The sequence below is a fragment of the Hydra viridissima genome, unplaced genomic scaffold (assembly GCF_058129835.1).
Source record: "Hydra viridissima isolate aposymbiotic clone 2 unplaced genomic scaffold, HvirCarnegie_v1 scaffold_16, whole genome shotgun sequence".
Taxonomy (NCBI): Eukaryota; Metazoa; Cnidaria; class Hydrozoa; order Anthoathecata; family Hydridae; genus Hydra; species Hydra viridissima.
The window spans coordinates 5,204,793-5,230,798 of NW_028324315.1; the positions used below are offsets into that span (position 1 = coordinate 5,204,793).

The 26,006-nt window shown below is 28.5% G+C and overlaps 1 protein-coding gene across 3 annotated transcripts; it reads right to left on the reverse strand.

Annotated features, from left to right (window-relative positions):
- Nucleotides 1–5,691: 5,691 nt before the first annotated feature.
- On the reverse strand, nucleotides 5,692–25,855 carry LOC149877663 (long-chain fatty acid transport protein 1-like). Of its 3 annotated transcripts, XR_016447931.1 has the most exons (11): nucleotides 25,545–25,855; nucleotides 13,990–14,381; nucleotides 13,715–13,867; nucleotides 12,234–12,303; nucleotides 11,722–11,923; nucleotides 9,282–9,459; nucleotides 8,981–9,172; nucleotides 7,555–7,624; nucleotides 6,714–6,859; nucleotides 6,507–6,627; nucleotides 5,692–6,176 (listed from the first exon to the last, which is right to left on the reverse strand). XR_016447931.1 is itself a non-coding variant. In XM_090073918.1 (10 exons), the coding sequence occupies exons 1-10, from the start codon at nucleotides 25,604–25,606 to the stop codon at nucleotides 5,863–5,865; spliced, it is 1,830 nt and encodes a 609-aa protein (XP_089930044.1). In that variant the 5' UTR covers nucleotides 25,607–25,855; the 3' UTR covers nucleotides 5,692–5,862. The 3 variants fall into 3 exon arrangements, 2 of the variants coding, with proteins under 2 accessions (XP_089930044.1, XP_089930045.1); XM_090073918.1 differs by lacking the exon at nucleotides 7,555–7,624; XM_090073919.1 differs by lacking the exons at nucleotides 7,555–7,624; nucleotides 25,545–25,855 and adding an exon at nucleotides 17,526–17,743.
- Between the last annotated feature and the right edge of the window lie 151 nt (nucleotides 25,856–26,006).

Sequence of the window (26,006 nt, forward strand, 5' to 3'; positions counted from 1 at the left end):
TATATTATATAAGAATATTATTATTTAAATATATTTTTATTGTATTACTATGATCATAGCGTTAGTTTTGTATCATTTATTAGAATATTGATATTATAACGTTATTGTTATAAGTGCTATAATTAAAATATTTATATCATTAATTTTGTAATGTTATCAGAATATTCTTAACAATATCATAAAAAAAGCAACTAATTTTCCAAAGTATGTTTACGGGATGAATTGGTTTCGGTTTAATTCGCTTACCTTTTCTGCTAAAAGTCGGTTATTTTTTTATTTTTTTCAGCAATTATTTTCTACTACTTTTATTATTGATTTCGCTCTAATTCAGAGTATGTTTAGAAGCTAATTTGTTTGTATTAAATTCTCGCTCAAAGAAGTAATTTACAGTACTTTTGTAAACTATCATTTATACAGCTTAACATGTTTAATAGCAAAGCTCTAAACTCTGATAGAGTCGTGATTTGTTTATTGTTAAAAATAATATATCGCATGTATCCTTCAGATTTTTCGCTTTTCGCCATTTATCCTTTGGATCTACAGCAGTTCCATCTTGTTCTACCATGCCTACTTATACCAACTCTAAACTACAAACTTAATTCATAAAACTAATTTATAACTAATTTATAAAATTTATGTTTAATTGTGAAGTTGAAATTTTTCTCCCATGATTTTTAATCTTTTAATAATTCCAAACGTTTGAAATTAAATTTTTAAAAGATTGTCAACAATTTTTTTTTAGATAATTTAACTGAAATATTTTTATAATATTAATTATAATATTATTATTAAAAATTAATTATTATACAATTTAATTACAGTATTATTACTAAATTATTGTTATTGTAATAATGCTATTATAAAATTATTATTGTAATATTGTCATTAGAATATTGTTGCTAAATCTTTATTATTCTTATGGTATTATTACGATATAATTTTTATATTAAAATATTGTTGTAAAAGCTTTTATTATAATATTATAAAACAAATATTTACATTATTAAATTAAATTTTTGATGTTTTTAGTACACTGATAATATTAATAAACAAAAAATATTGAAGACGTCATTCAATCAAGGCAAGAAAGCGTAGAAAATGTGACTAATGTGGAGAAGGCGCCAAAATAAAAGGAATAAACGAAGTAAGTTATTTGAATGGAAGAGAGAAAAACTCAGAGCCGTTTGTTCCATTTTTACAGTTCGAAATTATTTTTTTTTTATATTGTAAAAAGGCAGAAGGATATGGAGTTTCTAAACCTTTTATAGCAAGTAATTATCTTTGCAAGATCTTTAGACGATGTTCCTCAAGATAAGAACCTTAAAGTCCACCAGCAGATCTTACTTTTTCCTGACTAAACTCATTTCTTACTTCCTTTAATATCCAGGAGATATTTATATTGTAGGCAAGTTGGCCATAGAGAAAATAAAACTGACAAGGTTGACTTTTTATGAGACGTTTCTTTTTAAAAAACATCAAAATCTTTTCTTTTCACCTTATTCGCTTAAAGTTGAACGGTTGCTGAAAAAAGTTGTTTTTAGTTTTAACCTGTTATGTCAGGTATTGGAAAAACTCAACTTGCTCGAAAATATGCTTCGGTTAATCGCAAATGCTATAACAACTTAGTCTGGCTAGAGGCAGACAATAGTAATTTACATATCTCTATAATCTCAACGCCAAACTGGGGTTATCTACAATAAACTCCTAGGGAGATAAACTTAGCCTTAAAACGATAGCAGCCAAACTTCATAACTACTACAAAACAGGAAAAACATTCTTCAAACAGGAAAAACATTTCATTGACATTTCTTGACAACATCGACGACGGAAGTGCTAAAAGGTTTACGAAATACGTTTCTAAACTGCCGAACAAAGAACTTTTGGCACCTTTAAACTGTTTATTGTACTGCGACGGAAAACGCATAACATCTATTATCTACATAAACAACACGCAAGTCTCCTCAATATATCAATAAATATATCAATCTAGTCCGGTAACTTCATTTGAGGAGTTTACCGCCGAAGCGGAGACTAAGTCAGTTGTGACCACAATATACATAGCTTTGACTAAATTAAAAATAAATAAAGAAATCTTAACATTAGATATTTTGAATTGTTTGTCGGATTGCGACGGAAAAAGCATAACATCAGAGTTTGTAAAACAACTTTCAAATTTTACAAGCGAAAAAAATTCTTACCAAATAAAACATGCCATTGCAGTCATGATGAACTTTTCTCTTATTAACCAAGAGAGAGATCTCGATAGATATAAACATCGCAAGTTTTCCATGCACGAACTTACTCAGTTTTCCATGCACGAAATCACGCAGTTAGCATGTCAGACATTTCAAAAAAGCTAGAAAATTTCATTAAAGTATTTTAAAATTTTTATTGATTTTGTAAAAAAGGAATTATCAAGCCTTACAGAACACATTGATTTTGGATTCAATTGGTGCAAATATTTAGTTCAAATGTTTCTGAAAAAGAATAAGAGGTTTGTAAAGAATTTGAGAAATTTGCAAAAGAAGTTCATGACTTGTTGAACGCTAAATGACTTTTTCATTATGATGTCCGTTTTTTAAATGAAGTTGAAATTAACCGAACCAAAACTCTGGAAAGAAATCATCCGTCAACTTTACATAATTGAGCGAATTGTATTGAAAACATGGGTAAATTATGAAGAAGCTATTTAAATTTACTTCGAAGTTGAAAAAATTCAAACAGAAGTTCTTGGGAGCGATCATCCGTCAACTTTATCAACAAAACATAACAAAGCAAGTTGCGTGGCTAACATGGGTAAATATAACAAAGCTTTTAAAATTTACTCCGAAGTTGAAAAAGTTCAAACAAAGTTCATGAAAACAACCTGAGGTCTACTTTTACAACAAAACACAAGAGATCATTCTGCTTGGATCATATGGGTAAATATGATGAAGCTGCTAAAATTTACTAAGAAGTTGAAAAAATCAAAACAGAAGTTTTAGGGAGAAATCATTCGTCGACTCTAATTACAAAACATAATAGAGCATGTTGTATGGATAAAATGGGTAAATATGATGAAGCTATCAAAATTTACTCCGATAAAAGTTAAAAAAGCTATTACAGAAGTTCTGGGGAACATCATCCGTCGACTTTAACTACATAGGATTTTACAGCAGTCTGTTTGGATCACATGAGTAAATATGATGAAGCAATTGAAATTTTCTCCGAAGTTGAAAAATTTCGAATAGAAGTTCTAGGAAAGTTCTGGGTTCTGGGAAGTAACCAACCATTGACTTTAACTACAAAACAAAATAGAGCACTCTGCTTAGTTCGCATGGCTAAATATGATGAAGCTATTGAAATTAATTCTATAGTTGAAAATATTCAAGCTGAAGTTTTGGGTAGCCTTCACCCGTCAACTTTGATTTCAAAACGTAATAGAGAACTCTGCCTGGCTCACATGGGTAAATATGACGAAGCATTTGAAATCTACACCAAAGTTGAAATTATTCAAACTGAAGTTCTGGGTAAGGATCACGTTGGAAAGAGTGAAGAAGAAGTTTGAATTTAATTATAACATTGAACTTGTTTTAACAATTTGTTTAAAAATTGATAAAGAAACTCAAAGAGCAAAGGAGCTCAAGTTATCACTATTGTATATAGGAAGAGGAGAAAAGGGGGGAGCTCTTTTCTCCTCAATAAATTTATAACAACGTTTAGCAAAGTTCAAAAAAATATTGAATAATTTCTACCAATAACTTTTTAAATAATATTAAAGAACTTCAGATTTCATTGAATAATTTTAAAAAGTATATTTTTAAGACATTTTGGATGTGTCTTGTGGAAAAGTCTGTTTGTCTGACATTTTGGATGTGTCTTGTGGAGATATACATATTGTAATTATTGCACAGTTGTAAATGATGGTTTTCATCCTTTATATCACTCAACGGCTAATTCAGCACATCAGAATCAATAAAACTCCAACAGATTTAAAAGATCCAACCTGATAGTTTACCAAAAATATTCCATTAGAGTAAAGCTCTCTTTGTAGTTTGGTTGACGGTTCAGTTTAAATTTTTAACACTTGTTTCTCCAAGTTTGTTTACTTCAACAAGTATTTAAGTGATAATGTTTGAGTTTCGTTAAAGATACAAAATCTGTTATGTGCAATGTTTTGTAATTTTTAACAGTATTTTTAATTAAACACTTTTAATTAAGTTTTTATCTGACTCGGTCAACGGTAATATGGATATACACACATTTATCTTGCCTGTTAGGGAAATCAACAAACATTTTGGTTTCAGAAAAGTTTATTCAATCTCAAAAAGATATGTTGCAGGAATATAAAATAGGTTCATACTTCTGGCTTTTGCTAAAATCCACAGATACAGAAAATAAAAAAATATATATCATTACGCTCAAACCAAAAATGCATGTTAAATAAACTTAAGATTTTGATATTTTTAACTTTGAAACCCCGTGTTGATTTTTCCATTAAGTTGACCTCTCTGTACCAATATTTATACGTGGGATCGTGATACGTGAATGGGTTAGTATAAATTCAATTGAGTTGTAAACCAATTCATAGCTTTTTTCAACAGCGACTTAAATACTAGTTCTCGAATAACCAGAATTCGGATATGAATTGAGAATGAATTCAATCAGGTACAATCCAAATAGAAATTAAAAACCATTTTCCAAACTGAATTTTCAAAAGCTTTCTTTTCAGTTTCTGGGTTATAAAACTGCAGTAGTTTGTCGAAATATTTCACACCTGTTACTGGCTCTTCAGGTTTACATTTAAAAGTGGGTTTTTTGTTGACCAAGTTGGATAGCAATATTTGTTTGCAGTTAGAGCTATATTTTGGAAGTTATTTTCTGATTTTGAAATTGAAGTCTTGAAGAAACTAAAGTAAACTTTTTAACGAATCGCATAAGAGAAAGTGTATCAGGTGATGGAAATCAGAGGTGGAGGGTTTTACAGTCTTCTTTTCCGTAGATTTATATGCATTACATGATGTCAACTTTTGGATATGAAGCAGTAAAACCGCAAACACTACTAATTCATGCCTAATGATTCTATAAAGAACATGCTGTTGGCAAACAATGCACTGCAGTTTATCAAAAACTGATTATCGTTTTGGGTAATTTTACGCAACTCCATTTAGCCGTCTAATAATCACTGATGTTGTGACACATGATCCACCTTTCTATTTGAGACTGACGATTTTTTCTATTTGAAACTGACGATTTGCAATTTTTTCTTTCTTGCAGAATAGGTTTTATTGTATGCTTCGCTTCTTCACTTCTAATTGCTCATCTAACAAATTATTGTGTTGGTTTAGGAACATTCTAAAACTATCTTGATTAAAAGAGATATTTTTGTCTAAATTCAAAGTAAACTTTGTGTTTTGTTTTAATGTTTTGAAGCTTTTTTGGTGATGAAAAGAGCTAAAAATCAAAGCTTTCTGGTAAAATATTTGTTAGAAAAATTCGTCAAAAAAGGGCCATTGAAAGTGAAGAAAAACAACTACACCGAATAGTGCTGGGTAAGAAGAAAAAAACGTGGACAACTATGGGTTTTCCCCTGCAGTTTTCAATTGTCATTTAAACACTTGTTCTTAAAAAACCAAATTAAAACAAATCCTTTTGTGATGTTAACAGATTGACTTCCTCGCAACACTTTAAAATATAAATATAAACACTGAGTTCATAAATAAATTTATTAGATTTAATTTGTTCTGATTTGAAAACCTCTTTTTTACACCATTTTTTAAAATTTAACAAATAAATTAAAAAAACAATAAAAGTTTATTTTTGCTGCTAAAATAAATTAATGCTGAAGATCGAAGAGAAAAACAAAAGAAGTTTAGACTGCAATTAAAACCGAATTTCGTGTTGCAGAATACGATGATATGCTTGCAAATCTAAAACCTCATAGTGTCCAGTTCTCTGGTTGTTATAATACAAACGATCGTTGAGAATCTTTTTCGGATCGAACCCCTCTGCTTTTAATTGAATCTTTTTAAATTTGAAGGTACTAGTTTGAGAAATATTTTTTTCTGATGACAGCCTTATGAATTGAGGACGAGCATAGTTTGGTAGTTTATTTAAAAGTTCAGCCCTCAGAGCGTTTAAATCTACAGTGAAATCAGGATCAGCAATACAAGTCATCGCGGCTTTTCCTTCTATTCCTAAATAGTAATAAAATAGCACGTTGTTAACGAAGTAATCGTCTCTCATTTATTTCTTTCTATAAAAACATTCCGTAACTTATTCAATATAAATTTTTTGTTGTTGAAATGAAAAATTATATCAAAAAATGATAGTGTTAAAAGAAACCCGAATCTCCTTTCTCCTTCTCCCCCCCCCCCCCCCCAAACGTTTTTTAGGGAAAGAAAAAAGATTTGGTGAAAAATACTTAAAAAAAAAATGGAATGATAGAAAATCAAATAAAAACATTTTACTTCTATTTCAATCACTGCAGTTTTAATTCAGCAACTAAAAAAAGTTCACTTATAAACCTGGTATAGTTACGCCATACACAACAACATCTGCCAACCTCACAATCTTACTGATAGCTGCTTCTACTTCTGTTGTTCCAACATTTTCACCTTTCCATCTAAATGTATCTCCCCCCCTGTCCTAAAAACAAGAAATATCATCGATTGTCATCATCGACGCGAATCAAGAAAACTTTAAATTTCACTAAACCAAAAAAAAAAAATTACCTGGAAGTAGAAGTAACCCTCCTCATCTTGTACAAGGATATCACCTGAACGGAACACAGAATCTCCTTTTTCAAACACATCATGAGCAATCTTCTTTGCTGTAGCTTCTTTGTCAAGATAACCATCAAACTGATGAACAGGATCATCTCAAAGAATGAGAGGATTTACATTGTCTACACAATTAATCATCAGTTTTGTAATAAGCAGAGTAAGATTTAAGATAAAATACTTTAATTTACTTTTCCTGCATAAATTATTCAGTTTTGTCTATAATAGTTTAATCAGTTACTATTATTATTGCAATTATCATTTACATATTCAGCATAATTTATTCAGCATAGTTGTGATGTAAAACATGCTCTTGTACAAGTTTTTTTTCGTAATTAAATAATGTCCATAAGGAAATAAAAGACATTCAGGACAACTAAAAACAAAAATGTAATGTGTATGCTAATAATTATGCAAAAGTTATAAAGTTGCAATCCACTTCATCTGATTACTGAAGCTGTATTTGGCTGTAACTTTTCTTTGGTTGATATATAAGGAGCTAATTTTGTTCACAATTGGGCTCAATAGTAGTGTTGCTGTTGTAAAGATCTTTTTGCCAAGAGGATTGTTTTTAAAAGCTTTAATGAGATTCAAAAAGCAATTGAAACTTTCATCAATGATTATACTAATAATTATTTAAACTTTGGTTTTAAGTTCAAAACTATACCAATATCTGCCTCTAAAAAGTTGATGCATTTTATATTACTTTATATGTACAAATGCATATATTTTTTATGTACAAATTTAATAACATAAAAAAAACTTGAAATACATTTGAAAATCAAAACTTTACTTGTGAATTAATTGTGGCACAAAATTTTCTTTCAATCTGAACAGCTCAACAACAACAACAACAATCTGAACTAAAAATTCATCAGTTGATCTTTAGCTTTACTTCTAGTCACTAATTATGTTCTTAACTCAAGAAAACAACAAAGTGAACAATTATTTTTGGTTTGAAACTTGCTGCCTTAATATACTTTAAAATGTTCAGAACAAGTTTGAAAAGTGAAAGTTAAAATACATATTAATGCATGGTCAATTGATGTGAATCAAAAAAATATTTCTTATGCAACTACAGCAAATAATGTTAACAAAGGGGCAAAAAAAACAATGGTTAATAAAAGACTGGAGAATAAATCTAAAAGTATCTAAATGTAGATAATAAACTTAGAAAAAAGATTACATCAGGATCTGAAGATTCCTCTGTTGACTTAAATGAAATAAATCTATAACAGTTATAACTGATGTTAAATGATGATAATGTTAAATACAAGCAAGCAGGTTGGTTTATTTGTTTTGCCTCCTGGATGTTAAAAATATCTTGAACAATTAAAACATATTTATGTACTATTCAAGCCTTTTTGTGTATGCTTGAATATTATACAGAATTAAAAGTTTTATAAAAATGGAACCGTGTTTATGAAAGGGGATTTAGAGGAGGTTTTACAAGAAAGCTTTCCATTTACAGCAATATTTTAAAAAGTGCAAAAATAGCTAATTGTTGTTTAAGCAAGGTTATGTTTACTGATTTTGCTGACACATTTTCATCAAAGCCTGATGCAACTGACAACATGATTATTTGAGAAATTTCTCTCAAATCTAAAAAAAACAATGCTGCACAGTCATTAGAATTTCGCTAATAGCTTATAATTCAAATCTTTCATTTAACTACATTTAGTTTATTAATCCTTGTGATGTATTCTTTTACTTTTAAATGTACCGCTCAGTACACTTTGTGGTTAGACGGACCAACACAACTCTTGTTTACCTAAATTTCATTTCATTTTTGGTGTTTCAATGATTGCAATCTAATGTTGAGCATATATTTATAGACACCATAATTTTCTTAAACTATTTACTAATTAAATTATTGACTTCAAAAACTTTAGCTTTTTTAAAATGAAGATGGTTCATTGACTAAAAAAAAAAAGAAATATCTAAAATACTATCTGCTTACCTCTGAAAAGAGATTATTAGCAAACTTTTTTACTTGTTTGCATTTTTGTTGTGCTTATTTGAAAACTAAGATTTTTAAATATCTTATTTTTTAATTTGTTTTACCAAGTATAGACAACTGACAGATTTTTTATGACTTGCTTTTCACAAAGAATACATCCTAATACATAGTTTCAAATAAATTTGAGGCTAACAAGGATTCCATACCCATTTGATATTGAACCATTGCTTTCTTGGTTAAAAACAACTAAATGGCTTACTTCTCACTTTTCCAACAAGTTCCCCTTCTTCGCCTGGTGAACAAGCAATTGCCATACCATTTTCATCACGTAATATTTCCCCAGTTTCCTCATTTACTTTAACTAATTTTATAGGATAAAAACCAGGGGCAATAACTGAGTTAAAACCAACAGCTCCAGTCCTGTTATCAATGTTAATCATGTTGGCATTACCTATATAAAACAATCTGATAAAATAACAATGGAAAAGCTAAACACAAACTTAAAAAAACTTAATTTTGAAAAACAATCACACTTATTGACACCAAATGTTAATATGCACCTTCAGTAGATGCATAACATTCACCGATGACTTCTATGCCAAACCTTTCTTTAAACTCTTTCCATATCTGAGGCCTTAAACCATTTCCTATAGCTAAACGGATGTAGTGGGAGCGATCATTCTTAGAGGGGGGTTGAGCAAGAAGATAGCGACAAACTTCCCCAATGTAGTTAAACATCTAAAAAAAATTAATTTTTTATTTGTTTTAGCTTACTTAAAAGAAATGCCTCCTTCACTTTTTTTAATTTGATTTGGTTACTTAACTAAAAATTATCCTATTAAAAACTCAAGTCTTATGGGTAGAGTAATTTCCAAAAATTTGGAAATTACTCTACCCATATATACTTCAGTCATGTATTTTACAGTCATATGTACTAAATCATATATACTACAGTAATATATAATGCATTTATATGGACATTTCTCATATATTCTATAGTCATATATAATCTAGCATTATACACTACAACCATACATAATACATTCATATATACTATAGTCATATGTACTGCGGTTATATAACATGTTTTACACAAATACATCCCTTAATAACTGGTGTTTAAAATAGTAGTTATTACAAGTTCCCAAGATTACAAGTCAAAAAATATATACAAATAAAATTTCATGAAAAGTAATACAAAAATAAAACAACCTTCTAATTATTTTTTATCTAAAAGATACACATTCTTGATAAACCAGATTTAAGTTTAATTAACAGACATCTTGTGCCATACTTTTTTAGAACCAGTAGAACTTCTTCTTTCAAGTGAAAAAAAATAAAACTACTCTTTGAGAAAAACTTGCATTTATAAGTTTATAAGTTTATAAATATGGAACCTTATAGTATACCTTATATATAAAAGTTGGGCTTTAAAAAATGAAAATAATAGTATATCTAGTACATTTCTTTTGCAAAATAAAAAAAGTAAAATAAGTGTAAAAATAGTTTAGCGCTAAACACACTGCAACTCATCTTTTGTGTATTTTTAATCAAACTTCAATTATGTATAATTTCACATTTTTACAAACACTATTAATTACACTTCTTATTTTATCAGAAGTGTAATTAATAGTGTTTGTAAACAGATATTAAATGGCATTTTAAAAAAAATTTTCATAATATATTATTTATTTGTTTTTATTTGTTTATATTTGTTTGATTTTTTTTTTTTCTTATGAGGAAAATAATCTTCATGTCAAAATACTTCTTGATGGGCTCAGCTTGGATAAGATGAGCTTTATTTTTGAGGATCAAAGTCATTCAAGTTATATGTGGTTTGTCTTCAAGTTCCATGACAACTCATCCTTTCTATATTATAGATGGAAAAAAAAAGGATGTTTTTAAAAACAACTGTTCTGAATTAAGAACGCTTAGGTCACTTAACATTGAAAATTGTAAATTCAAATAGATCAAAAAAACTTCAAGTTAAAGAATATGCTAACTATATAGACAAAGTTCTTCTATTGGTAATTGATGATTTAGTTGTTAACCCTCTTTGAACTGTACCTAATGCAAGACACAACAAAACATATCTTCAAAAAATTACAAAACTAGCCAGGAATGGGTCATTTAACAGTAATGATTGCAGAAATACATTGAAAAATGGGTTGTAATAATGACTTATTTGAACAACATTAGGACAAGATATTGAGTTTTTTCATAATAACTGGTCAACCTTTATGGAAGATTATTGGATGACAGTTACAGTGATGTTACATATATATCAACATGTAGATCCTTTCTGCAAAGATAAGAACATTGGTTTGAATTTCTTCTGTGAACAAGCAGGGAGGGGGCAATTCAATACTTTTTTTTGTGTGTGTAATGATGTAAATACTTCTGGATATTTGCTGGATAATAAAAAACATTTGCCTTGAATTTTTTTTTTTTTATTACAAAAACAATAATCTGATGATAATTCATCAAAATGACATTTAACAAATCTTCGTCGTTTACACGTAAAATGCGGATCAACTTTCCACAAGTTTGCTAGCACTTTAGCTTCCATTTTAAATTCTTCATAAGTCTCGAAAAATTTTTAATATTTAAATTTTCTAATGCAGAAACTGCTGTACTTAAATCCACAATCTTTTTTTGTAAAATTTTAGATACATAATTGATTTCAGTCATGATTTTGAATTAAAATACAGTAATAAATACAAACTCAAAATTTTGAGTTATGTCGACGTTTGGGCCCTTTTTCGATGGGCCCTTAGGCTGTGCCTACTCTTGCTATAGGGTAGCTACGTGCCTGGTTTAAAGTCATATTTCCTTTTTTCATAGGTTTTGATATTTTTTTATGAAGATAGTTTATAGAGTAAATTATTTTCTTTTTAGCTAATGCCCCTGCCATAATTATTATAAATTCAAACTTTAATTTTTTAACATTTAATCTGGTTCAACAGGGGTGTGGATAGAAAAAATGTAACATTAAAATACCGTTGCTCCATGAAAAGCACATTCGCTAAAGAAGCGACTTGCTGAAAATTTCTTGGCTACAACAACAGTGGCACCTTTGTAAATCATCATTCCAATACCCCCAACACCACCATTAGAATGATACAAGGGGAGTGCAACATAATTCACATCTTTATTGGTCACTTTAAATGATATAGCCATACCATTCACCATGTAATAAAATCTTAAAAAATAGATTGACTTTACAAGAAACAACATCCAAATCAAATTTTACAAACATCAAATACTATTTAACAGCAAACAATCTTCTGGGAATAAACACAAAAAAAGTTAAATGTTGAGTTAATATAAAAGTTTATTTAAAAACTAAAATAAATTAATATAAAAGTTATTGTTGTGAAAAATAATTTTAAAAATATTTCACTGATTGTTTGTAGAAGCAGATGTTTTTTAAAACTTTATCATAATGAATTTCATTCTGTTATTAAAAAATCTATTAAACCTTTAAACATCTATGAAAAAACATGCTTTACCTGGTATGACGTATTACAGCTGGTTTGGGTAATCCGGTTGTTCCGGAAGTATACATATAAATAAGTTTATCTAAAGAAATTCCAAGTGTTTAAATTAGAGCTTAAAATTTGATTTGCTAAAATAATTTTGACATAGGGGTTTATTTAATACTCTGTTCACTTTTGCAGTGTAGATATCTGATAATATGGGTGTTACCATATTGGAGATTTATTTAGAAAGATTTAATTTACAAGGAAATTGATGAAAATAACACTTTTACACATTCAGGCAACAATTTACAAGAAGAGAATTATCACAAATAATATTTATTCAAAACTGGCATATAGGTAAACTAGGATATATATATATAGGGCTATATATATATAGGGCTATATATATATATATATATATATATATATATATATATATATATATATATATATATATATATATATATATATATATATATATATATATACATATATATATAGGGCTACCATAGTCCTGATTTTCATCAGGACTGTCCTGATTTGAAGGGTCTGTCCTGACTGTCCTGATCAGGTGCCAAAATGTCCTGATTTTAAAAAACCATAACAAAAAAGAAAAAAATATCATTTTGACAAAAACTAAAAAATAAAGCAAAGAGATATGTTGACTTGGCAACTCCAACTTCTCCATTCAATTTTTACTATTTTCTTGCAATTTTAGGCAGTGCTGGCAGAAATGGCAGTGGTAGCAGACATGATAAGGCAGTACTTTACTTTTGTTTTTGCTGGTTTGGTACTTTCCACTTTTACGAAGTTTCTACTTCGTGACAGAGGGTTTTTTAGTGTTAAACTTTTACTTTAACTTAAAGTAAAAAAAAATCCCTTATTAAAGTCAAAATGTCGAAAAGAAAGTGCCATTTTAATGAAACTCTGAAGAATGAATTTCCTTTTCTGAAGAAAGTTTATGAAAGTGGTGAAAAAAATAGATGCGGAGATTAAAAAGGACACTCTAGTGAAAAATATGACTGGTTTAAAAGCAAAGAAAAGAAATAATTCTTGTAGTCATTACAAAAATGTAAAATAAAGCTGGTTTTTAATGTTGTATTTTTTGTCATTTTCACTTTTAGTGTGACGAGCTTTTGTCCTGATTTAGACTTTCTGCTTATTTATATTTGTCCTGATTTGACAGGTTAAAAAAGACATGATGTCCTGATTTTTTCAAAATTTCATATGGTAGCCCTATATATATATATATATCAAACACACATCGTAAATAGTATGAGAAGTAGCAAAAGGTTTTTAAATAGAGGTTTTTGACCCCTCTTCCTGATCTTGTTTTATGTTTTTCATTACCTCCCCTCTCCTAAACCCTGTACTACACCACTTCACAAAATTTTATTTGTGCCAAAAAATAAAAAAGTGAAGAAATGCAGAACACTAATTTATGGTATATAAGTAAGCTAGGTAATAAAAAAACTTGGAAACAAATAAAGTTGATTGATATAATAATTTACCATAAAAAGAAATGTCATCTGGTCGAGGAGGGTGAGTTGTAACAGTTGATTCAATTAGCTTTACTAGATCAGTTGATTTAGATTTTTGCTTTTGTCTTCCAAAACAGAAGTGATCTAGTCTTTTTAACTGATCTTGCAAAGCCTCAAGAGCACCTGAAAAGATCTGGAAATTGATTCTCTTTAAAGAAAATTTTAAAGAAAAGAAGTCAATGTACTGATTTAAAAAAACAAAGTAGTAAATGAATGTGTATTTTATATATTAGTCACACGCTTACCTTGGGTTTCATTACTATATATAATTGCCTTAGCATCACAGACTTTTATGCAATGCAGTAAACTATCATTTGTTAAATTAAAGTTTATGAGAGATGTTATAACACCAATTTTTGATAGTCCTAACCAAAAAGCTACATATTCAGGTCTATTTTCCATAAATAAGGCAACAACATCTCCTTTCCGATAACCACTATTGTAAAATATATTTCCTATTTTGTTTACTAAATCACGTAATTCAGAAAAAGTGTACTTTATTAATCCGTCTGAAGAAACAACAGCAATCTTATTTGGTTTCTTTGAACAAGTTTCATCGAAGATGTCAGAAGTAATTTGTTCATTTCGAATAGCTTTGCGAATTCCTTTTTCAAGGCCAGCAACAATTCGAACCAATCTAAAAAAAACAAGACCTATGTATCATTTTTTGTTTCTTACTTACATATAAACTTACATTCCATTATAAGTTTGTAAAACTTAGATTTAAAGCTCTATATAAACTAAACTATACAGCAACAAGTTCTGCTTCTAATAATCTTAAGCTTACACTTTTACAGATGAGAATGCAAAAAAGTATATAAAATTCAATATTAATTTGACAAAACACATGGATTATCTAACAAGTGTTTATAAACTTTATATAAAATTTTATGTAAATTGCCCTCAATTATTTATACCCAGAAAAAACTTTATAGTTTGGGGAAATTTTTTTCTATATACATTTATTTTTAAAAATAAGCTAAAAACACATCAGTAAAAACAATTAGGGGGGTTGCATTTTCTTGACAAAAGTTTCAAAGTTTATTAGGATAAACATGGGTATTTTATGATTTTGTAATTTTAATTCAGCAAAAAACTGTTTACAAAAACCATTAGTTCCAATTAACATGTGCATAATTTCTTCTCTCGCATCTTCTTTTTTCATTTTTAAAACAAATTTTTATTTAATTAGAAAACTACAGCATTAATTTGAAATCATAACACTTTCTCAAAAGAAATCTGTAATTAATGTTATAAAAGAAGAAATTAAACAAGGAAACTTTTAATAGAAATAAATAAAAGAGAGGGAAAATATTTTAATGCAACTTTTTTCACCAAAAACTGTCTGATGTCTTCCCTCATTTCTTTAGACTTTGTCAACTCGCCTGACAGCACAGTAACAAACTCTTCTTGTGAAACAAAGTAATCACTAAGGGCTTTTGAAAAAATTTCGCTATTAGTATTGAACTTTGCCTTTGGTATTGTTTTTATCCTTTCATGTTTTTCAGCCTTTAAAATATAAAAATAAAAAAATAAAAGGTAAATAGTACTTTTTTACCTTAATTTTATGTCAGTTTTAAAATTGTATATTCTTACTTCAACAAAGGAATCACAAGAAGAAAGCCTCAATCATCTTCAAAGACTATATGACAGTCAAGCAGTTAGCGTTTTTGAAATTGCAGAGAGAGTTTTCAAAAGGTAGATTATTTCAGATTGTTGAAGTGAAATTTGGAGGTAGCTGTAATCTTTTTGTATTAAATTGCTTTTCTACCTTAGTTTTTAAAAATAAATTAAAAACACATCATTAAAAGCAATTAGGGGGTGCATATTCTTGGACTTTTTCCAATCCTAGAATAGTGGGGAATTTTGATACCATTTCAGGGAAAATTTTTTAAAAAGAGAATACACACAACTTTAAAATTTTTTAATTTCCTTTCTGTACTTTTTTGAATATTAGTATTACTTAGCTAATTAAAGTATTTATTTTTATCTTGATTGCACTCTAAAAGTTATTTTTGTGACATAAAGTAGCTTCTTAGGAAAACTATTGCATCTAAATTACAATGTGTCAAACCAGTTCTAGAATTTGTAAAAAAAAGTCCAGTTGAAATAAATGCACTTTCAGCCTCAATACTAGATGAACAAATAGTCAAAAGAGCATTATAAAGCATACTTAAAGATCTTTTGTAGGTACCTTCAAACAAGCTCAAATTCTTTTTGTAAGATTGAGTTATCCCAATCAACTTCAATGTTTTTCTTCTGTTTTTAAAAAAAACTTTTCTAACTATACAGCCATAGATTTTACTTTTTCTTGAAACAATTCATAAATATGATCAGATTTGATTCTTCTTATTGAAACTCCAGCTGCAAAACAAGCCAACTTTTCATTTAATGCTTTCTTTAATATAGAATCCAAATTTGATTGACTAAATAATTTCTTATTCAGTGGCTCATCTTCACATTCATTTTGCAAAATAATACTATGAACTTTTTCTTAATGTCTTTTCAATCCTACTATAGAACCACTTTTACGTAACAATAATTTAGGACAATGTCTACTTTTTGCTTTGTCTTTCAATGTTGTTTTGATCAAGATTCAATCAACATTCAAAAGTTAACAAAAATATTCAAGCAACTAATTTGTCAAATGCTTTAAAATTTTAAAAAATTAAGCAATAAAATTATTCTTTTCTGGCAACACCCTCTAAAAGCAATCAAGATTTGGGAGACCCTTAATGTTTAAAAGAACTTGTGAACAAAGTAAGTGGTCCAAAATTTCAATGGTGAAAAATAAAGGAACTGCTATTGCTTATGCAGTAAGATTATAATTGTAACCATGGATTGGTTTGTTGAAGTGTTAAAAAGAAACTGTTATTGCAATTAGTTTTGATTCTTAAGACAACATTTGTTGTACTATCTATGTTATACAAGTATACATGTTATACTGTTTTATTTTTTATCAATAGCTATAAGCCGCTAAATAAAAATTAACCATATAGTTTAGTATTTGAGTAAGAATGACTAAAGGCTTTATATTTAAAGATGCATAGTAAATCTTTGTTAATATCCATAGCTTGATTTGAAATCAAAAGCCAAACATTAATAACAATTATAACAACAGCAAAAACAACAATATCAAAAGTTATTGTTGCTAAAAATGCTTCAAAAACTTTTTAATAGCATCTCTTCTACTGACTGAAAACAAATAGAAAAAAAAAAGACATCAAAAAAAGGTTTTTAACAGAAATAAAAATGTGTAAACAGATATTATCATTTTTAAAATTTATATTGACAGACTTTAGTGCCTTTTTGTGCTGTATCATCTTAAAGCAGCTTCCTTACCAGCTGTAACAGAATCAGTTCTTAAAATTTGAAAAATTTATTATAAAGAATTATGTTGGGATTTTTACACCTGATACCTTTACTTCCAAAACAAATTATCTATTCCTTGTTTCCTCTAAGTTTGAAAAGCAATTATTGATGAAGGCAAACTAGAACTATTGAAAAGGTTCGACAATTAAGTGTAAAAGACAATAATCAACCAAAAAGATGTAATTCATTGTGTGATATGTATTGACAATTTTAACTATGACTAAAACAAGGAGCAAAAGGTAAAAATTTATAATATTGTTTTACATAAATCTTTTTATATGCCAATAAGAATATCTTCCAGAATCAAAAATTCATTAATGGTCATTTTACAAAATACTGCGAAAAAAATATAAATAATATGGACCAAAAATAATGAAAACATAAAAATTGAAACTTTTGATTAAATCACCTGATTGGAATTCAGCGAAACAACATGTTCGTGGTAAAATCTCTACTTTAATTTTTGTAGCAAAAAAAATTTTGGCTTCTTCAACAATCGACATTTTCTGTCATCGGAATCTTTCTTTGAGTATTCTAGTTCGAAATATTTCATACTAGAAATCTATAAAGCTAAAGGTTTCCTATCCTCTCTGTTAACAAATTTTATCCATGTTTTTTTGAATCTTCATTTGTTGAAAAAGTGAAAACAAGAGTAAATGATTTCCTTTATAAAACAAAAACTACTCGCATAGTTAAAAACTTAACAATCTTGTAAATATTTATTTATTTATTTATTTTTTTGTAATCTTTTAACCATTTTTATTATTTTTTATTTCATTCAAAAGGTAAAAATTTAAACTGGTTTTTTATTTTAAACAGATGTTAGTGCGTAATATCATCCCGTACATTTTAACACATTTTTGATTCAAAGAATTTTTTTAAAAATCATGAAAACCTGAGAATTTGTGACATCTTTGTTGCTGTTTTTTTCTATTTTTAAAACAAAGAAATAGAAACAAAATCATCATAATAGTTTTTTATTTTTCAAATAACGAAAAACCTTTGACACCGCTGTTTTTTTAGATTTTTATTCTTTTTGATCTCATTTTTATCTCATTTGACTTGCAAAATCTGACGTTAATTAGATTGTCGAAATTTTATTGCTCAAAATTATTGTACATTTTGAATTTCTCAATCATAATAGTTCGTGAAATAAAAAAACATTTTACAAATAAGTCTTTGTGATAACTTCTTAGGCGATTTTCGAGGATTATTTCATCGTTGTAAAAATGGATGCACAATCAGCATGGAAAAAGTCGATTTATTCAAAAATATTTACCGCTTCAATTAAAATTTAACCTCAAAATCCTAAATCTCTCCACTTCTTGCACTTAGGTTTTTTACTCAGAGATTTTAAAGCAAATTGTAGAAAAATATTGATTTAAATGATTAAATTTATGTTCATTCTAACATCTTGATGTTCATTTTAATATTAGATTATATTTTGTTGATATCTTTATATATTATATACTTAAACTATATAATATAATTTCTGGCGGTTATAAGCAACATATTTTTCCTTTGAATCATCCTTTTCAATTGCATTTTTAGTTTCGATTTGAGGCAAGGAACAAATATTAATTTCAATTTTAATCTATGAAAACAAACTGAGTTTTAAAAAGACAAGAGATCCTTATCAACAATTCGAGTTCTATACGAGCTTTGACACTCTCGAGTTCTTTGATTCAATTCGAGAGATTTGACACTCTCTTGTTATAGTAATAATATCATTGTTGTATGCAAATCTATTCGTCAACAATGACAAATATCATTTCTTTGGATTTGTTCTTCTCAAGATGGATTGCAAACTCAAATATTTGATTTCACAAGTGTTTTGTATAACTCCAGTTACTCTTATTTAACTGTCCAGGATTGAACAAGTCCATTCAAAAAGTTCCTCTATAAAACACATGCTTTAGAGAGGGATAAATACGACAAAGTACTTGTTGTAGTAACTTGCTCGCATTAGATTTCCACATGATGAGTTTTCTACCGTTGCAAGACATAAACGATTTAGACATCAATACTTTCTCAATGCAATTTTTTGTTGTAAAGAGGCGCAAAGTTTGGGTTAAGTTAAAAGTTTAGTGACTTTATCGTCGATTTAATTAAAAGATTTTAGTGATTAAATTTTTGGCAAGTTTGTACAAGGTGAGTGTGTTCAAGTGAGTGATCTGTTTGGTTTATCTTTACACGTTGAATCTCATAATTGTAACGAAAAACTAACTCACAGCTTTATGTAGTGAGACAGATTTCTGAACAAAGGTCACTAGTATAAGCAATCAGCTGTGTTTGCTATGGTGTCATATAAAAGTCTTCTTTGTCTAGAATGTTTGTATTACAGCCTTATTAATTTTTGTGAACTAAAAAGGATACAGTTATCTAATATTTTTGACGGTTGCTTCAAACAAAATTCATACGTCGATCTACTTGAAAACAATTTCATACCATTATTAAAAAGTTGCATCTTTGTTAATGGTCAAACAACTAATAAATGACAATTAACGGTTTTTGGGAGCAGGCTAAAGCAGGCCCGCCGTGAGCTTTTGTGATGCCCGATCTGAAAGTTTAATGGGTGCTCACTCCTCCTCCAATTATTTAACAAATTAAAATCGAACAAATAATTTCAAGCTATTTTATTTGTTTGTTTTTTTTTTTCATAGAAAAGCACAAATTAAATCTAATTGGTCCATTTGTAAAAATAAATTGCACCAACGTCAAAGTTTACAACACAAACACACTTTGCTTGCCTTCTATGTGGCAAAGTTTCAAATGAGTTCCCCATATGATACTTTATTGGCTAAATCAGATTCAAATATTAAATAGCATAATCGCTGATAATAGTCAGCTTGCCGAATTCATGCCTTTAGACCCAGAAACGGTTGATGTCAGAAAGATTTAAAGTGAAACATACAATCTTGGAAAAATTGAATGTAGCCTCTTCACATAAATATCGTTTAGAATGTCAAGAAGCTTCTCACTGATTAGTATATATCTTCTTATTAAAGAAAAATGCCAAACTTCCTTGGCAAACTCCTTTTTACTCAAATCTACTGGGAAGAGCTTGTTGAGATTATTGGCTTTTATACATAGTTTTTCTGTTCGAGATAAGACCCAGCAAACATTTAGTCTAAAAAAGACGTCTTAAATACGTCTTTTAGACGTATTAGACGTGTTTTATACATCTAAAAGACGTCTTTTTTAGACTCGATGTTTGCTGGGGAGCATCCCGCCATCGGAAATTGCGTAAATGCGTAAATTCCGATGTGAGAAATAGTTTATAAAGGTGACTCCGATGTGATGCGATGGTGAGGAATGGTATCACATCGGAGGTGCGATGTAGTCCGAGGCCGATGGGGAGAATTTCACGCACTCTCCGATATATTTCGAGATTTACGCATTATTGTACGATATTTTCGCGTAATTTCACAATAAATCGTATTTAAAGTGTAAACTCGTAATATTGTGGTATTTCCGATATATTTATTTATAATTACGAAGTTTTCGCAAAATTACAGCAAAATTTTGTAAGCCATCACAAACCATCGGAAAATATCGGAAAATAAAAAGATTAAATCACATCGGAGTCACCTTTATAAATTATTTCTCACATCGGAATTTACGCATTTACGCAATTTCCGATGGCGGGATGCTCTATTCGAGATTTCGGCTCTCACAATTTAAAAACTTCACAAAAGATAAATTTCTGTCGAATTATTAATGCCCGGACGAAATCCAAGCAAGTCGAGTACAAAAATAAAATAATTCGTGAGCACACAGTTGCGAAGTGTAAACAAACAAAAATAAGTCAGATTATAAGATCCGAATTTATCATAGAAAAAATGTGATTAATGATTTATTTGAAAGTTACCCACTATCATTTAAATAAATAAATAAAAAATTTATTGCATTTTTTGTGTGCTTTAAGTATGCATACTCATATGTTCGCATGCTTAAAACAAACGAAATTGACGGCAAATAAATTCGGTAACTCGTTAAATTTATGATTTCGCTTGTAAATTCACATTTACGATGTACTATCTCACAATGTTGCTGATTAATTGTTGATCTCTTTTTTTGTGATATGTGATGTCACTTTTAATGTGATGTCCGGTACAAACTACTTCAACTTTACTTCAACTTCACTCCCCTCACCCACCCCTACACATAGTATACTCATTGGCGTTGGGCTTAAGATTTTTGCTACAAATTAAAAGATTTGTTCTAAAGTAGGGTGAAAGATTTTTTTTTTTTTGCGCTATCTTCATTCATAGAAACTATGAGCACTTATAACTTTTGTGTCATATACTCTTTTAAAATGAAGCTTGCACAAAAAAATGTGCGGTAAAGAAAATATACACGTTACTATCCCGTTTTAATTGCATTTTAACGATCTTACTAAAAAAGGAATTTAACTTACAAATTTGTTTTTTGCGTTATGAAATCCGTATTTTGCGGTAAAAACTTTGTTTTTTGGAGTACTTTAAAATTGATCATAATAAAACTTTTATAAAAAAAAAAATGTGATAAGTTCAAGAAACATTGTTATCTTGCTTTTATTGTATTTTAGTTTATAAAAAGGAAAGAAATTTAGTTTAATTTAGTTTCTCTAAATATTCAAAATCTTACTAAAAACATAAAATTTACGTTTTTAGTAAGATTTTTTTTTAATTTAAAAAAAACAACATATTATTGAATACAAGCTGGTCTTCCACGCTTCTTCTTTTTAGCAACAGGTTCAGATGATCTTTTGATTTTAATTTCGCTTCTTTTAAGGAACGATTTTACCCAATATTCAGTTGGAAGCTCCTTTTAAAAACGGTGTCGGAAGATTTAAGAAGTTTTCATACGTCAGAAGCAGCCTTAATTAAATCATCCATATTAGGATCACCCTAAAAATTATATGATACACCAAGCTTTCGGAGGCAGCATAAACGATAAGGTTTCTTCGGAAACTTTTTGCAAGGCTGCCTTCAAAGAAAGAATTTCATACTTCTCATGTTTTTGAGTCGCAATTATTGCTTGTTCTAATTCAAAACTGTCACAATTTTCCATAATTAAATTGCTTAAACTACTTTAAATAAACAAAAAAATTACATTAAATCTGTTGTTTTTTTTACCGCAAAAAAACAGATTTAATGTTACATATTTTTAAAGTCGTTTAAATTTAAATTTTAAATTTCAGTCGGTTGAATTACCAAATAAATTCCAATTGACGAATCCAAAATACGAAAGAAAAGTTTGTTTTCTCAAATATTAATTGTCATCTTACAAGCTCATATCTATAAAGTGTAAAAATGGTAATCTTGAATGATTGCAAATTTCGTTTTATCGAAGGAAAATTTTAATCATTAGAATTTAATTATAGTTAAATGACAAATATTACATTTTTGTTCAGAATGATTTTGTATGGATTTTTTTAAAACATGTTTTCACACGATTTGAGAGCTTGTCAGAGCTTTCAAGTACCCTAAAGTATTTTTCCCATAAAAAAGTGAATACCGTAAAAAATCACCTTGCAAAAAATAAATCTTTTACTTTTGTTCACTGAAGATTTTTTTTTGTTAAAAGTTTTTTGTTTTTTTTAAAATTGAATAAGCAATAAATAAATAATAAACTACTTATTATATTATCATTTTTAAATTAAAAGATGAATTTTGTTCTAAAAAAATTACTAAAGATTTTCCAACTTCTTGACTATGTGACAATACAGTTTATACCGGTATTAAAAATATATATTAGAAATACTATACTAACAATATATATTAAGAATTCTTAAACAGTAATTTCAAATTAAAGTTGGACCCTTTACGATTTTTTTTTCTTACGGTTTATGAGTAAAATTTTAATAATGTCAACTGAGCCATACAATCATTTTCTTTTTCGATGAGGTCATTTTTCAATATGAGTTTAAACATTAAATAAATAATAGAGGTTATTTTTGTGGTATTTGCAATTTTTTTATTTAGCCGTCTTAAGAGTCGAACCTAGCATTACCTGTGCTTAATTTCTTTTGCACACTGTTAACATCTCAAATTACTTTTCGTGGGTAAAAAAAAGGCGAAGCTCCGTCCGTAACAAATAAAAATCATATTCGCTGCACCTTGAAAGCTCTTTCTCGATGCAATTCTTTTGTTATAAGAAGGTGAAAAGTATCAGATTTTTTCTAAAAAACTGTCAAATATACGAGGAAATGATTTTAATGGCGTTCACAACTAATTTAAAGAAAATCAAGAAAGTTATTTTAGGATTTTTCATCTGAGAATGCAACAGAGTTTGCTGATTACAGTTGCAAAATTTGCAATTTTTTCGTTATTTATTATATAAATCAAAAGTTGTGAAACTTGATTTAGATGGAATATCAGTTAAATTAGCTAATAAAGTCTTTAGGAAAAAATTTTGCTGGAAAAAACTCCCATCCGTTACGACAATCCAGCCATATTTAAATGTTTCTTTACGGAACGGTTTTTTAAACAAAAGAGAAAAGATGTTTAGTTTTTTATTAAGTTATATTTTCATACCTAATATTAACTATTTTACCAAAAATATTTTTACAAAGGCGAGAAAACAGTTTTGCTCTTGTGTTCCGTCCGTAACAATTTGTTATTGTGACAAATTTTGAAGACTCCTAATATTTAAATAAAATATCTCATCATGTTTTTGTAAAGAGCTCTTGGATGAATTATTTTCAAAGTATTTTTAATTTTAGCTCGCTTCTAGGATCAGTTGCCAAATGATTCTGATTCGCCGTCCATACCTAAAACCACTTTTCAATTTTACACTTTTTAAAAGTACCAATCGTCTATTGACAAGTAAAACTCATTAAGTGACACTGCAGTTAATTATACTTAATGAGTTTCACTTGTCAATAGACCCAATGAAAGCATTCATTTTATTTTTCATTGAAAGTAAAAATTATTCTTAGATTTTAGATGTTGTTCATTAGTAAAGCGTTTCTCACAGATATTAAATCAGTACATTTTTCATGGTTTTAAATTTTTCGTAGAATTTTTTACTTGACCGAGATATACGAACGTTTGTCCGTTTGGCGTTCATTATCGGCCTTCTGATAAATGAATGGAGGCCTCTTGCCTCGTCATGAGTTTTGAAAGTATTTCTGACGTAATTTTTAAAAAACTTTTAGCTTTTTCTCAATTGTTAAGAGTAAACCCATGATCACTCAAATGATCTGCTACTTTAATGTTTCTCTTGCTGCTTTTCGACCCTTTTTTTTCTATTTTAACTATCAAAACCTTTGGAAACCTCTTAAAACCTCTTAAACGTGGCTAAATTCGTCCCCATTGACGTTTTTTATACTTTGTCATGAGTTTTGAGAAGGGAATTAATCTAAAATTTCCGGAATGTTTTAAAAGTGAAAAAATATAAGTTTAAAAGTGCGCTAAAAAAAGTCAATAAATAAGTGAATTTCAGAGCATTAGTTGCAAAAAAAAGCTGGTTGTCTCATTCATTACCTTCTCGGAATGTTTTAAAGAAATAATTGAAAAAAAAAACCCTTAAGCGTTTTTCTAACTATACAGACTTTACACATAAACTGCGGGCGCCTGTCTCAATTCTAGGGGCGTCAATAAAAAGAACTAATTATTAATAACTATAAAAATTGGTTTTATCGATTAATTGAAAATTCATTGTGTTTCCTCATGAATCATTTCATGATGGTTTTAAATGACATCAATGTGGTTTTTTTAGTTGCGAATAAATGGACTGGCGACATACAAACCTTAGTTAGGAAATTGGTAGAATTTTCTAAAATAGTAGCGGTATTTGTAATTTGAAAAAAGCTATTTTTGAAGTAAACTCATTTTATTTTATGGGGTTTTGAACTTGGCCCCAGGTCACACAAAGTTTAATTGCAATTCACAAAGGCTAATTTTTCAAAAAAAAACTTTTTGTTTATTAATTTTTTAATTTGAAAATTTAAATGGCCAGCAACTTTTAACAAAGATTAAAAAATACTGAGAAGAAAAAGACAAGTTTGCAGTCTGCAGCAAACTTAATCTGCCTTCCTAAAAATATCAAAAATGACTCATTGGGTAAACAGATATAAATAAGCGATTTTCTGCAATTAGATAGATATAGCATATTTAATTTTTTATAACTTATGAAATTAGCCATAAAATCTTTTGCGAGTAACATGTTTTCAAGTGCATAAAAGAATTCAATTTTCTGGGAACTTATAAAAACTCGAATATTTTCAGGGAGGTTGTTAATAGGTTCTATTGATTGTTAATAGGTTGGTAAGATTGATGTCATTTGTTCTTCAATACTCTTTATCAACGACAAATCTTTGAATATTTAGTACTAACTTCCATCAGTTTACCTAAGTTTATTGGAAACTTAACAGATAACTAAATTAGCACTTAAACTAAAGTTAGCTCTTAAGCAGTAAAAATGAAATACAAAGTTTTACTTTATATCTCTTGGTAGAGTCTTCCTGTAAATTCTCCATTGCTCACAACAGCCACACGACATTTTTCAACTGGATTCGCTTTATCCAAATACTAATGTAAAATTATCCAATATCTCGTTATATCATTCAGAACAATCCAAATTTTTATCATATTAATTTGTAATTCAGGATTTAATTTCCGAATCGTCATTACATATCGTCGGTTATTAATGAGTAATTGTTAATTAACATTTGACACTTGTGAATAATTATTTCTCCTTTCATTTTCCCAATCGAATTGTTTTCACTTAAATGTTAAATGTTTTCAAATTAATGAGTTTTTAGGTAGGACGAAAAAATATATGTTAAATAAACATATCCAAAACTAAACACAATCAATCCGAAAAGTTTACTGGGTCAATAATCTCTTCTCCGCTCATCTTTTTTTTTTAAAGCAAATGGAAACGTTTTTTTTTTTTTTTT

Coding starts and splice junctions, on each gene's coding strand:
- LOC149877663 (XM_090073918.1), bottom strand. CDS start 25,606: ATGTCGTGTGGCTGTTGTGAGCAATGGAGAATTTACAGGAAGACTCTA. Junction 13,868..13,989: donor ATATAGTAATGAAACCCAAG/GTAAGCGTGTGA, acceptor AGATCTTTTCAG/GTGCTCTTGAGGCTTTGCAA. Junction 9,460..11,721: donor GTGCTTTTCATGGAGCAACG/GTATTTTAATGT, acceptor AATTTTTTTTAG/ATGTTTAACTACATTGGGGA.